Source organism: Nuphar pumila, chromosome 13, assembly GCF_984573655.1.
Source record: "Nuphar pumila chromosome 13, dmNupPumi1.hap1.1, whole genome shotgun sequence".
Taxonomy (NCBI): Eukaryota; Viridiplantae; Streptophyta; class Magnoliopsida; order Nymphaeales; family Nymphaeaceae; genus Nuphar; species Nuphar pumila.
Genome location: NC_143261.1, coordinates 4,643,136 through 4,658,798, shown reverse-complemented (window position 1 = coordinate 4,658,798; position 15,663 = coordinate 4,643,136). Strand labels below are relative to the sequence as shown.

General features: G+C 38.2%; 1 protein-coding gene across 1 annotated transcript in view; it reads left to right on the top strand.

Annotated features, from left to right (window-relative positions):
- The first annotated feature begins 2,298 nt into the window (after nucleotides 1-2,298).
- The window catches only part of LOC149817582 (CMP-sialic acid transporter 1-like), a 48,712-nt gene continuing 35,347 nt past the window's right edge, over nucleotides 2,299-15,663 (top strand). Inside the window, exons 1-2 of the mRNA XM_089984311.1 lie at nucleotides 2,299-2,603; nucleotides 5,857-5,940. Of these exons, the coding sequence (XP_089840437.1) occupies nucleotides 2,550-2,603; nucleotides 5,857-5,940 (138 nt within the window). The 5' untranslated portion in view covers nucleotides 2,299-2,549. The remainder of the gene's footprint in view (nucleotides 2,604-5,856; nucleotides 5,941-15,663) is intronic.

The following is a 15,663-nucleotide window of genomic DNA, read 5'->3' as shown; positions in this document are numbered from 1 at the left end:
TGGTTGGATAGTGTTATATGTCTATGACGTACCTAACAGTTTATTAAACTGAACTCTTCCCACTGTTCAAAGCAAGTTGAAAACTTCATAATCGCACGGTCAAGGTTGTGGATGATGGTTTTTTTCAAAATGCAGATGCACAAAAGATCCCAGAGGAGGATGCCCTATCAAGGAGTGTTTAAGAGGGAAACATTTTCACATACCTACTCCTAAGTGACCAGTACCAGTGGGCTTGGAAGCAGTGGCCTTGGCTGGACTAAGCATCCAAGAAAACGACCAAATGATCCATGTTTGATTCCCCTCAACTAGCCTGGCATCACCATCTCTCTAGTAAGAAGCACCACCTTCAGGCTATTGGCTGTTCAAAATGAACACCAGAAAGAAATACGAGCACCTCAAGATGTGAGAGAGTACTATGCAACCGGAATTTGGTCAATGTAAACCCCCTCCGATGACGGAGGGGATGAGATCGTTAAAATAAAACAAAAAAAAAGAGACGGTTCCCCATTTGGGAGAACCGCCTTCTCGGTAACCCGAAGGTGGTGAGGATAAACCTCACCCCCACAATCCGCTGTAGGGGGTGAGGGTTATCCTCACCCCCCTCACCTTGCGTGAGGGCTATAAAAGTTCTCACGCAGACCCCCTCCACCACTCACCAAGTGAGCGGTAGAGGAAGGGAGATGCAAGAAAAAAAAATTCAGAGCTTACTGGATTCTGGTGCCGGCGACATCCGATAAGAGTCTTCATCTTTTCCTCCTTTCTTTTTCCAATGCTGGTGAGCTGTAGAAACAACGAAAAAAATGGGGAAATTGCACACGAGAGAGGGGGGGGGGGGGGGGGGGGGGGGGCGACACTGGTCCCTCTATCACAGGGAGAAAGGAGGGAGAGAGTCAACCCATCTTCATCTGAGAAAACGTACCCCTTCCGCTTTTAGGGTTTCTATTTTAAAAGGGATAGACCAGTTGGTCTAGGCACGACCCAAATTGAACCAAATGGTTTTAAGAAAAAAGTCAAACCGGATCGGTACAGCCAGATCGAGCATGGTGAGTGAAAAAAAGGGATTGGTTTGAATTGGTTTCGATTAAAACAGTTCTGATCGAACATATTCAAACTAAATCGGGTATAGGTCAAAGCAGTTCAACTCAAACTGGTCTGAACTGAACTAGTTTGGATCAAACTGGGTCAGACCGAACCATTTCTAATTGACTCAGTCAGACTGAACCGATCTTGGTTTGAACCAAACTTAGTCGAGTCTGACTGGGTCTTAGTTCTCAATTCAGATCTGGTTTGATCTGGATCAGACCTATTATGGATTTAGTTAACCTAAACCAATCCAAATAGAACAGGATTCAGAGAGATTTGGGTCTGGACTCGGATTGACTATTCTGGATTCAGAACAAAACTGGATCTGGTTCGGATCATTTTTGGATCTAAATCAAACCTATATATATGATTGGATCAGTTTTGGATCTAGATAAAAAATAGATCTAAATCAAGTTTTAAGTTATTTTTGAATTTTAAGAATAATTATTGAAATAATAAAAATACTCTTATGTATACCCAAGATCCGTTTTAGTAAAAATAAGCATAACTTTGTAATTCAAACTTAGAATTGAGTGACGTTTGGTGCGTTACACTAGTATTGCAAAGGAGAATCTACTTGTTCACTTATTTTAGTCAAATCAAAAGCACAAAAATCAAGGTCTCACAAGTCAATTTGAGAAAGGGTTGGTGGGGTAAAGTGAGGCCTTGGCTGATAGACATAAGACAGGCAGTCAAGGTGTGATTCCCATGGGCATAGCCCTTCTACCCAAGGCAATGGAGGGGGGGGGGGAGGTCCTAGCCTAAGAGTTTTAGGGGTATGACAGGTTGAGCCAGCACAACCATATTTTTGTGCCGGGTGCAGTTTCTTCCGGTTATAAATCCAGAAAAAGTACATACCTCAAATCCTCAAAAAGTCAGGATCAAAGATACAACGCAACATGATATAAGATAGAGGCTCTCTAATGCATCAGTGAAAGAAGTCTCACACGAGTTGCACCATTACTTTTTTCCGTTAGCATGAGAAATATATGCCTATATAATAAACGTAAGACAACAGTTTTTCTGTCAAAATGGGTTCATGCCTCCTCTAATGGGGAGGCACTTTCAAAGGAAAGAGACTTCCTACGAGTATAAAGCACAAGTTGAAACCTTAGATGAAATTCACTTCGTCAATTGCCCTAGCCGATCCCAAACTTCAAGATCTGATTCACAAATCGCCTACACCAGATAAGTAGAGCTCTAGTGGGCTCCTGAAGACCGAAGTGTCCACCAGTAAACACATTAGGGACATTCGACACCTCTCTCTCTCTCTCTCTAACGATCTCTCTGCCCGGAAGAAATCCGACGGTATATACTTTTGATGTTCATCTTCCGCCACACCATGTGGAGGGATAACGAAGGAAGGGGGCCTCTAAGATGCACCAAAAAAGGCAATAAAGGAAAAAAGAAGGCCGATCTGTAGGTGAAGGGGAGCGAGGAGGCATTGGGGAAGCGAAGGGCGAGATATGGTTCCGTGGTATTTGGTCGCTGCTATCCTCACCCTTCTCACCAGCGCTCAGGTCAGTTTCACCCACCTAACCCATCAAAAGTTTACCCCTGTTTGGCTGTTTCCTCTTTGCCTTGCATTCGCAATTGCGTCGGGATTTTTTGTTTCTTCCTTCCTTTTTGATTCATTAGTTCAAGACAAGCATTTACGTTTATGTTTGTGTTTCCTGATCTTTTGGACTTTTTTTCTTCTTGAATTATCGCTTCCCCTGCACTTCTTTACTATGATCTGTGCTGATATTGATGACTTAGCAATGCTGGTGTTCGATATTCAAATTCCGAGTTTTGTTTTCGTGATCACGTGGTTTCTGTGACTGTGTGGGATCGTAGTTTCATCCTTTTTCTGGGGGTTTTGGATGCACCCAATTATCTAGAAGGCCGGGATAGGCTTGGGAAGTGCCGTCTTGTGACCCGCATCTCAATATCCCGACTTATCCCATATTTCTGGATAAGTGGGTGCATCATAGTGCTCTCCAACTTATCCTACATTTCTGCTGGTGCATCATAACATCCTCCAACTTATCCCACGTTTCTGGATAAATGGGTGCCTCATAGCACTCTTCCATATATGTAATGGAATTTAGAAAATCAAGCGTTTTGGTTTAAAGACGGGCTTCCTACATTTTGAATCCTCCCTCTCCCTGTTTCTGGATAAGTGGGTGCATCATAACGCTCTCCAACCTAAACCCCGTTTCTGGATAAGTGGGTGCATCATTGTACTATCCAGTTTATCCCACTTTTCTGGACAAGTTGGTGTGTGTGTGTGTGCTAGTATTCCAGTATTCCTATACATGTGATAGATTTGAGATGATCGAGTGTTTTGGTCGAAAAGTAGACTTGTTTGGTTTTGGACGTTTTTCCTGGTGGGAAGACAGACATGTGCCTATCTCTGGCTCACAAACAGAGCCTAAATTCATGCAGCAAATTTTCATATTGCAGAGGATGCTAACTTCTATCCAAGCGTCTATTCCCATATTTGTTGTCATTAGTAACAAAAAGCTCCAGGAGAATAGCTGTATCGCTTGTCATATAGTTTTATCCATGAAACACACATTAAAATAAAGAGAAAACTTGGCAGAAAGATCTAAGAGATAACCGTTCATGGATCATGTCTTCTGCAATGTGAGCTTCTGTGTTTAAGTATCAACTGAAAAAGTCAACTATAAGCAATCACAATGAGCAATTGAAGATCATAGCTTCACATATTCAACTTGCAGTACAAATTTCTGAAAGGCCCCGTGTATGAGAAATAATACTGGCAAAGTGCAGCAGAAGATAAGGTTTATTATGGAAATCAGCACTAATTGGTAGAGTGAATAGCAGTAATGTATGGGATGTTGGCTGACACATGCTGCATAACATGGTTACCTAAAATCACCTAAAATAGGACATTTTTGTGTCCGGTTCAGAAAGCCCTGCCAAGTCCACCTCTCTGTTTCATATCATTGGCGATTCACCTTTTTCTGATTGCAAGGGTTTTCCGGTGAGAAAAACTCCGCTCAATGGAGTGTTCTGTGGAAGAGAGCCCCATGGGAGATGCTGGTGTCCCTCCCTCCTATGTCCTCCTTCCGATGGTGCATTCCCAACAATGATGGCAGTGCCCAGATATCATGTGTCCTTGCAACAATCTGACCCCCTGAGCACAATGGTACATGCCTGTTAGTTTGATTGCTGCAAGACATTCCTTACGAGTTTCTTGCAATATTGGTCAGATATCCATTGTAATGAAATGAAATTATTCCCACTGTATTCTTGCAAGCTTTGCTTTTGCATGGACTCCTTGCTTTTGTTTAAGTTTTCAATTATTTTCTTCTTTTTGTGAGTGTTTTCAGTGTGAATGTGTCATGCTACTAGTCATGTTAAAAGGTTGGTCTTGGCTCATCTTGGTCACTCACAGTTGCTCAACACGGTTGCAAACTGTCATGTAGAAACGTGGATATGAACCATAGAGGCAAAGGATTTATCAATCTTGAAGGAGGCACTAATACCTGCACTACTGATCTGGTTTCGTGGGTTGTAGTTCTTGTGGTACATCAAGTCCCCACTAAAATAAATGGGCACTTGTGAACAGTGACTATTGACATCAACACTTCATGGACGTGAGCAGTATCAACTATTGAGACAAGCATAAAAGGCATTTGGGATAACTTTTTTTTTTATTTCCATAATATATTCCTCATATGTACATTGAAGATCGTAGCTTCACATAGTCAACTTGCAGTACAATTTTCTGAAAGACCTCGTGTATGAGAAATAATACTGGCAAAGCGCAGCAGAAGATAAGGTTTATGATGGAAATCCACTAATTGGCAGAGTGAATAGCAGCAATGTACGGGAGGTTGTCTGACACATGCTGCATAACATGGATAACCCTCTGTATCGTGTTTCTTAAACTTGTGCTGTTGGAAACATTATCAGGCAATGCTATTGTAAAGTTCAAACCAAGATGAAGGGAACTTGTAGGATTGGCTGATAATTATCAATACAAAATGTATACTCAATACTGTATGGGATGTATCTTGTATGTACCATGACATGACATTATTACAATATTCAAGATTGAGTGCCTTTCAGAAAAAATAGAAACAGATTGAAGAATGGATCATCGTATATTAATTGCTTTTCACTAAGACAATGGGAACAAGCAGACTATTTTCGAACAAAATCATCATGCATTGTAGCCTTGCATTCTCCACAGATTCAGTTCACTCAAGCATTAAAACATGTGATTGTCTCCTTTCAGCAGATGATCTTTGGAACATTGAATTCAACCTTAGGATTTTCTGGTTCCCGATCTTTGTTTCCTCTCTTAGAATGGCTCTTTGGTGAATTTCTGGAGATTGATTCTCACATAGATTTTCTTTTCCCTTGCTTTAAGATAGGTTGTTGAGGAAATAAATGGAGATAGCGAATTTGTCTACTTCTGAATGCTGCAGTTGCTTTTCTAACTGTTCCTGTGAATACTACCATTGTTGTTATTAGCTCTTAAATTGCTCCTTACTAGATTAGCCTCCTTTTGGTGGTGTCTCTCTTGTTATTGCTATTGATATGAAAATGGAAATGAAATTATATTGACCATCCTAATTTATCCAAATTCCGTGGATGCTGAAGGTTCTAGTTTTCAAGTTTAGCCTTATTCACCAACTTTCTGTAATGGCATTAACCTGGAAGACAGATGTGAAATGTTTTTACCTGTGCATGTTTATCAGTATTGTTGGAATACCTTTCTGGTGCTGGTTATTTAGCACACTTTGCATTGTTTGGCAGGGAATTTTGACAACACTTTCGCAAAGTAATGGCGGGTATAAATATGACTATGCAACTGTTCCTTTTCTTGCTGAAGTTTTTAAGGTAGATTACGGAATTCTTCTATATGTATGTGCTTAACATTTAGATCAGCATCATAAGCTGCTTCTTTACAGGTTGCTTGACTGCCCTTTGATACTGAAACTGGTTGCAACAAAGGGTTAGGGCAATAGGAAATAAAGATGAGATAAATGTAGAGGAGTAATGAAGAGACAGAGTGAAAGAGAGAGAACCATTGGGTCCTTTGACCCTCTCCTTTTTATTAAAGATGTGCAGTAAGTACAAATTTGGGGAAAGACAACAATACCCCCATAGTATTGATTTAACTCACATTAAGAAAGTAAAAAAAAGCATGGTTAATTTCTTTGGACTACTATGTCCTTCTTAACACTCCCCAACTTGCTCGACATTTCTGTCTCCCTCTACTTGTTGCCTTGGTGACAATATCTGCTAGTTGCTCAGTATTGTTCTTGTAGAGTGCTTTAAATGTTCCATCTTCAATATTTCCTCGAATAAAGTGACAAATGTAAAGATGTCTGTTGGAAATCGTGTTCTGAACATAAAACAAACAAGAGGAAGAAGAAGAAGAGAGAAAGCTTGAAACAAAAAAGTCAACCCACACTCTAGGGTGACATCTCTTTGTATTATATATATGTATGTGACATATTACAACATTAACCCTTTTGTTGAATACACGTGTTCTATTATGTGGATCTAGATCTGGATCTTATGTGATCCAGTATAATTTTATTATGCCCCCTCAAACTGAGCATGGTGGAGAACCATAAACAATTTGGACTTCAAGTGCTAATGTCGATTTATAGTAAGAGCCTTAGTAAAAAGATCAGCTACATGGTTCTCTCCTCGAATAAAAAGTGGCTGGATTTCTTTGGCCTCTACCTGTTCTCTGACAAAATGTTGATCAATCTCCACATGTTTCATCTTACCATGCTGAACAAGATTAGTGGAGATGACGACAATACTATGATTGTCACAATATAATAAGGAACTTGAGATCGGCTGATGAAGGCTGAATAGAACATGTTTGATTCATGCAACTTTGGCGGTCACCGCTGCTATAGCGCGATATTCGACTTCCGTACTAAAGTGGGCAACAAATTTCTGCTTGCGGCTAGCCCAAGACACAAGATGGGATCCCAAATACACTGCATAATCGGTGACAGAACGACAAGTGGTAGGATTATAAGCCCAATCCACATCAGAGTATGCAACAATTTTAATGGATACATGAGTGGAACCTGACACAGGTCTAAAATATATAAGCCCATCTGAAATAGTACCTTTAATGTATCAGAGGATTCATTTCACAACTTCCATATGCTTGACTTGAGGTTTATTCCTAAACTGCGAAACCTGATTCACTGAAAAAACTAGGTCTGAGTGCGTAAAAGTCAAGTAATGCAGATCCCCAACAATGCTACGATACTTTTTTGGCTTCGAAAAATTTGCATTATCAGAAGATGGAATGCTCAATTGAGAGTGAACAACCATGGGAGTGTGCACTGACCTACATTCTAACATCCCGCTGTATTGTAGAATATCCCGAGCGTACTTATGCTGCGATAACACCAAACGATCTAGTTGTTGGTCTACCTGTATTCCCAAGAAAAAACGAAGTGGTCCTAAATCCTTCATGTGAAATTGCTGATGAAGGATATACTTTACATGTTCAATTTTTGCTCTATTGTTCCCTATAATAATGATGTCATCCACATACACTAAGACAATAATAAGATTAGATTTATCATTATGAACAAAAAGAGAGTAGTCATAACGACTCCGGTGAAAGCCAAAAGATCGAACCACTGTGCTAAATGTGTTAAATCCGGCTTGAGATGCTTGTTTAAGACCATATATAACCTTTTTCATCTGAAGCACAATGGAGTGCGGGTCTCCCTCAGGGTAGTCAGGTGGGTGCTCCATATACACCTCTTCATAGAGATCGCCATGAAGAAAGGCGTTATTAACATCTAACTGAAATAAACTCCACCCATTTGATATAGCTAGAGATAAAACAATTTGGATAGTGCCCATCCGAACCACTGAACTTAATGTTTCATCAAAGTCCAGCACGTGCCCTTGAGTGTAACCTTTCACGACTAACCTGGCTTTAAATTGTTTAATGTTGCATCAAATATTTTTTTAACCTTGTACACCCAACGACATCCAACTACATTTTTATTTTTAGGTCTAGGCATTACTATCCATGTGCCACATCCATGGAGTGCTTTAATTTCTTCATTCATGGCATTAGTCCAATGAGTATGTTGACTGACTTCAGCAAAGGATCTCAACTTTTTGGATGTGGTCAAGAACAACTGCATATACCTGAAATTCTAAGGAGAAAGCTTCATAGCTGACCCACCTGTCAGGAGGGTGTCTGATTCGACTAGACACACATGTGGGCAAAGCCGACTGTTGTAAGGGCGCATCACGATTAATATTGGGGCTGATCTGATCTGTAGTATTGCCAGAATTGCACGTAATCGGATCAAGTGAATGATTAGCTGTGGGCGTCACAGGTTGATTCATTGATGCTTTATGCGGCTGGCTGGTTCTTCTGCTGTATACATTATCAAAAAACTGAAATCGATGTTGTACCTTATCAACTAGAGGTACATCTTTACTATGGTGATGTAGTCTTAGTTGTATTGTTGACAACACTTTTCAATGGCGGTGATGAAGGCCAAAATGACTCCAGGGAGTTGTAGTTAGAAGCAGGAGACATACTTCCACATACATTCTCACGAAAGATGGCATGTCGGGAAACAATAACTTTATTGGCAACATGATCAAAACACTTGTATCCCATGTAAAATCTTTTGATAAAAAATCTCTCCCTGAATCAATGCGAAAGATAGAGACATCGTTTTGAAATTTATTTTTGATCAATTTGTGAAATGTTTGAAAATATTAAAAAACCTCATATTTATGTTTGAGAAAACAAATCCACGTATGTCTAGTAAAATCATCAACAAAAATGATATAATATGCAAACCCACCGTTAGATATAAAAGTTGCTGGACCCCAAACGTTTGAATGCACCAACTCAAGCGGTCATGTAGAGACAAAAGTTCTTTCTTTAAATGGTAATCTTTTTATTTTGCCAAGAATACAATCTTCACATGAAAAGTTTTCAAGATTACAAAAATTTTCCACATTTGGGAAGTGTTGGATTTTGGATACATTAGGATGGCCAAGTCTTTTATACTATAAGTCAATCCAGTTTCTCAACATTATAACAAAAGGTATTTTTGGGTATTTCCAAAAAATCCATGTAGTATAATCCTCCTTCCCTATGGCCTTCCCCATCAGCTTTCCTGACTGACGATCCTGCACTCGACTACCAATAGAAGAGAAGAAAACATTGTACCATGGTCAGATAATTGAGACACAAACAAAAGATTTAGGTTTAACTTGGGAATATATCTAATTTTTAGAATAGAAAAACCTTTTGAAAGTTTTTTAAAATTTCATATTCGCTTTATCTCAAGGGTGTCCCATCAACATTAAAAACATTTGTCCTGCTTGAGTTATGACATTTAGATAAGATATCACCATTTTGTGTCATATGAAATGAGACACCTGAGTCAAGAAGCAAAAGAGTTTTACTGGGGTTAGAGATGCAACCAAAAGAGATTGCGGCTTCGGTTGATGAAGCTCCTTTGAGTAGAGGTTGCAGAGCTTCTACAAGTTGAGTAAAAAACATGCTCCTAATGTTTGATTCTTGTGTAGCTTTTAGCTCACTTGACTTTTGTGTAACCGATGCTACCTTCTTCTCATAGGGCCTCTTTAATTTAGGATTATATGTCTTGATATGTCTCGGTTCACGACAATAATAACAAATAAAAATTTTCTTCTGAAACTCATTGCCTTGTTTTCCATAGTTATCATTGTTTGGTCTCCCATAATGTGGTGGTTTGTAAGCATGGACATTGTTTTCTGGCGTAGACATGACTATGATCGAATCATCATCTTTTTTAGATGTCTTTTTTTAGTCTATTTTCCTCCATACTTAGCTCTTCAATAAAGAAAACTTTTTATCTATGAAGAAGAGCCGATTTGGTAGACTCAAACTCCGGTCTTAGACCAATGATGAATTGATAGAAATGCTCTACATCAATTTGTCTTTGACGAAGTTCTCTGTCTTTGGGACAATGCTATTGTAGCTCAAGAAGAATCAACTCATTCCAAATGTCAGACAACTCACTAAAGTATTATCTAGTACTTTTTTCTATTTTAGTCATAGTGCGTACTTTGTCTTGTAAATTGCAAATGTGGGCAATATCTTTAAGAAAATACATTCTCTTGAAATAGTCTCATGTTTTATTTGCATGTTCAAACTTAGCTAGACTCGAGCACTTCTTGATATCAATACTACTAATGAGCCAAGACATAATCTTGGCATGCCCAATTATTCATTCTTTTCATTTTTTCTCATACGTGGTTATAGCCTTGGTCTTTTTCACCTCCGTAAGAGGTATTTTTTTTCTCCTTCTATCTTAGTAAGAATTAGTTTGGGTTCTAAATCTGACCCATCCACTAATCCCCACAACTTTTTCCTTTGTATAAAGTGCTGCATGATTGAATCCCATGTTACAAAGTTTGTGTCATTGAGCTTTATGGGTTTTAGGGTGACATTATCATTGTCATTCATGTTTACAAGGGTTAAGAGGAAAAATAAATGATAGAGAGGAGAAAGACAAAGAAGAGATAATTAAGAAGATCACGAGCACTCCGCCACCAAGAGAGTACCTCCAATGAAAAACATGAACACATGAGCACTCCAACACCAAGAGAGCAATTTCAATGAAGAGCATGAGCACACGAGCACTCCACCATTAGCAGAGGGATTGGATGCACCTGGTCTTTCTTCCGGTCTATCAACTTGGGACTTTTGAATTGGGGTTTTCCTCCATCATAGGCAATGAAGGCAAAACGACATTCCTGTCACTTCTAACATAGGTTTTGGTGTCTCAGGTCTAGGGGCACCATGACTACTAGCAGGGACCTCAAGAGGAACTCTTGGCAGACATGGAACTTTAGTGGCTATATTTTCCCAATCTAAAGACTTGCCTTCTTCTTGGACATAGTAAGGTACCTCTTCGAAAAAGGTTACATCCATGAATATGAATCTTTTCTTAGCAATGAGTTCATAACATTTGTACCCTTTTTGGATACCCTATAAAGATACACTTCCTATCTCTAGGGTCAAGCTTATCTCTATACACACTAGGAATATGTACGTATCAGACACACCCAAACACATTAGGAGTTACATGGAAATTGGTTCTTGAGGTTTTAAGATATTGACTGGAGATTTTCCCTTTAGAATGTCTGTGGGGCATGCAGTTAATTAAATATGATGCAGTGGGAACTCCCTCAGACCAATACCTCTTGGGGACATTCATTTCTAACATTAATGCTCTAGTGACTTCTAACTGATGTCTGTTTTTTCTCTCATCAACCCCATTTTGCTGAGTGTTGGAACAAATATGTTGAGGTTCTATACCATACTCTTGAAGATAATTCTGTAGTTGTTGTGAGATATACTCTCCACCATTAACAGAGATAAGAATTTTAAATAAGGTATGATATTGATTCTCAACCATTTTATGGAACACAAGAAAATGATTACAAACTTCATCTTTAGTTTTCATCTTGTAAATAGTGGCCATCCTGGAGTAGTCATCTATAAATGATACAAAGTATCTATACCCAAAAATCGACACAACAGAGGCTGGACTCCAAACATCAGATCAGAGTGAACTAACTCAAAAGGCCTACTACTACTAGACTGACTCAAAGCAAAGGGGACTCTACATTGTTTAGCTCTCTGACAAGTATCGCAATGTAAGACCTGGTTACCCTCATTTTCCACTAAACCAAGATACAAAATTCGCAGCCTAAACAGAGGAGCATGCCCTAATCTCAGGTGCAATAACAAAACTGACGCAGACTTATAGGACACATGATGACTTGTTGACTTCAACTCCTTTGGTGCTTCAAGATGGTACAATCCTATGTCACATGGGTGCGGGTGCGGGTGTGGGGGTGCGGCACTTTCAAAAACCTTGGGTGCGGGGGTGCAGAAAAAAAAATATATATATATATATATAGAAGGGGGGTCTAAAATTGAAACTTCTAAATAAAATCATTTAAAACTTCAAAATATGGGTTTAATTTACACGTTGGACTTTAGGAGACCTTTCCTATTCTCAATGAAAGCTTTTAATTTCCAAGAATCTAAATAAAATAATTTAAAACTTCAAAATATGGGTTTAATTTACGCGTTGGACTTTAGGAGACCTTTCCTATTCTCAATGAAAGCTTTTAATTTCCAAGATAGATTTTAGGAAACCATTTTCTATTATCAACACTTTCTAAAGCTGCCTTGTTGAGAAACTCGTTTTATGTTTTTTGGTGGATGAGAGGAAGTTTTATTACTATTAAATGAGAGAGAGAGAGACTTTAATGAGAATTTATTCACTTGAAAATAATGTTGTTCAATGCATTTTAAATGAATTTAAAGCAAGGGTCTCTTTTTTTTTTTTCCAAAGCAGATTTTTTTTAATCCAAAAAAATGGACCAAAATGACTATGAGTGCATTGACCGCACCCAGGGTCGGGTTGACCGCACCGGGTGCCGCACCCACACGCGCACCCGCGTTGCATCGCGTCGACGCGGGTGCGGCACCTGTCTAGGCGAATCCCTGTCACATAGGTACAATCCTTTTCTTCAAGCAAACAACTAAAGATCTTCCTCGATTTTAGATCCTGAAATATACAATAAGAAAGATAAAAGGTTATAGAACAATTGAGGTCTTTAGCGGTAGAGCTAACATATAAAAGGTTCACAGGAAACTTTGGAGTGTGCAGGACTGAATTTTAAGGAAAGCAAAAAGTAAACACAATTCCCTTTCCCAAAACAGGGGAAGGAGATCCATCAACAAACTTTAAGTTCCTAGTTGGATTAGGAGAGCTCTAATTAGTGAATAGAGTTCGCATTACCAACCACATAGTTTTAAATACCTTGAGATACTGCTTGGGAGATCATGCCTTGGGAGAAGAAGGATTAGAAGAAGAGATATTGGTAGCCAAACAAAGACAACCCATATGGTAGGGTCACATCCTTTTATATCATTATATGTATAACTTTGTAACTTAAAGGTGCATTTGAATCGCGAACACGTGTGGATGGGACGCTCCAGAACGTCTACACACGTCCGCAAATAGGACATGACACACAAACCTGTTTTGTCCATATGCCCCCCCAAAATGACTTTTTTTTTTGTTTTTTTTTGAGTGTTCATTTTTTGCTGTTTCGTGAGGTGCAAGGAACAATGGCGAACCAGATTAACGGAGATGGCTATCGCACTTCTGTTGTCGCAATACAATACTGATCTTCCTATTCTTTGATGAAGGGCTACAAGAAGATGACATATCCATAACACTTCGGCTGTCCCTCCTGCTGCCATAGTCTTGTACTCTGCCTCCTTGCTAGATCTTGCCATTGTTCTTTGTCCCTTGTTGGACCAAGAGGTAAGATATGATCCCAAATATACTTACACCATGACCTGTCATAAATCTTCTAGTGTTAGGATCTACCCAGTCCGCATCCGAATCTACCACCATGAGTTGTGAATATGGGAGCAACTGACCCCTTTTTTTATACCAATCCATCTGACAATGTACTCAATATATCGTAGGATCCTCTTCATTGCCTCCATATAGGGATGCGCACAAGCCAAGTTCGAGCCGAGCTTAGGATGTTTTGGCTCGACTTGAATAAAAAAACTTGATGTTCAAGCTTGGCTTGAGCTCAAGTTGAGCTTGAACAACTTTTGTCCAAACTCGGCTCGAGTCGAACTCGAGCTTGACTCGGCTCGGCTCGAGCCAAGCATTTTTCATTTAATTTTTTTTTGAACGGCAATGAAAACAATGGGTTTCGAAAATTTTAATAAAAAATTTCTAAAAGATCCAAAATAATCAAGAAAAATCAGAAAAATTCTAAAAAAAATCATATCACATGAAATAATGCTGAATTGCACAAAATACAACCATACAATTACATATGAAGCATTTACATCTCTATGAGTTGCATAAGACATCATCAAACATCAACTAATATAGAATCATAGATAATACTGCATACATATCTCACAAGAACAATGCAAAATACAATTAAGAACATGCCACATGACTCATACTTTTATATTACATAAACAAAGACAAAATAACCAAGTTTATGAATAATTAAGTGTCAAATAACTAAGTTTTTTTTTAAAAACATATTAATGATAAAACCTCAATAATCATAATCATTTTCTTCATCATCATTATCTTCTTCTTCTTCTCCTCCTTCAACATCCACATCGTCTCCAAGATACGTGGGGTCTTCATTATCTACCTCTTGTGCTCCTTTTATGTTAATCCATTGAATGTCCTCTTTATTTAAAAGAGTCTCTGCTTCTTCTTTAACTCATGCATTCAATTCATCAAAATATTTCAAACTAATTAGATTGAATTGCTCTTTGCTTGTTAATAACTTTTCAATTTGCTAAAAAGATGACATGAAAAAATTAAATTTAGTTGGGTTTTAAATGAAAATGACAAATAAACTTTATAATTTTATATACCTCTATCTTGGTCGTAAGTTGTAGCGAACGTAGATGAAGTTATTGATCCTTTTGTGCTTCAATCTATTTCTTCTTTTGGTATGAATTTGCTTAAGATACTCTAGTTTCTCTCACATCCACTTGCACTACATGTTTGACTAAGAATACGAATGGCAAAAACTCTCAAATTTGGAGCATCACTTTCAAACCTAGCTCACCACATATCTGAAAAACAAACAAGAAAATGAGAAATCAATAAGACAATAACATATATACAATCATACAAAACATCATAACTAAATAACAATTTAAAATTAAAATTAAAATTAAATACACAAAATAAATTACCTGAACACATCGTGACACGATTTCGCACTGATGCAGGTCTCCCCATATCATACAATGCATTATCATAAGTTTTCATTTACTTATGAATTTGATATTGAACCCTATAATCAGGGTTCAACTTTTAGATGCAATCCAAAAGTCTCTTGTTGACTTTCTTGTCCATTTTAAATGTAAAGGAGTATCAAAATGCAAGATTTAAATAATATGCTGTAGCATGAGGAGATTGGTGAAGTTGCCCAGTCCAACTATGATCAATGATGTTCTATATAGGTATGTACAAATTTTTTTTTTCTCCTTCAAATTATCTCTAACGACCTCTTTTGCCTTATCAATGGGCTCATAAAGATAACCCATTGATGATTTGTCTTCACTGTCAACCAATGAAAGCACCATCACCAAAGTTGTAGTTATTTTCAACAACTTCACACATGAATCCCATAATTCACTTTTGAATACAATATCTACAATTTTTATGAGCTTTCTTTTTTCTGCATAGGGATATGTATTCCACTCATCTGATCAAAATATTTTTTTAGTGCAACTCTATTCTTTACTAGACTTTGCATTGTCAAAAAATTCATAGCAAATCTGGTATTTGCACTATGAATCAACTCAGCATCACTAGTGTATTTTCTCATTAGGCTCAAAACCCATGCATGATTGTAAATAAATTTAATAATTTCTTGGCAACATTCAACTGTCTGATGTACCTCATCTATGTTGTCGATGTCCTCAGTCATGAGGTCTATGCAATGGGCAACACACGGGGTCTAAAAGAATGA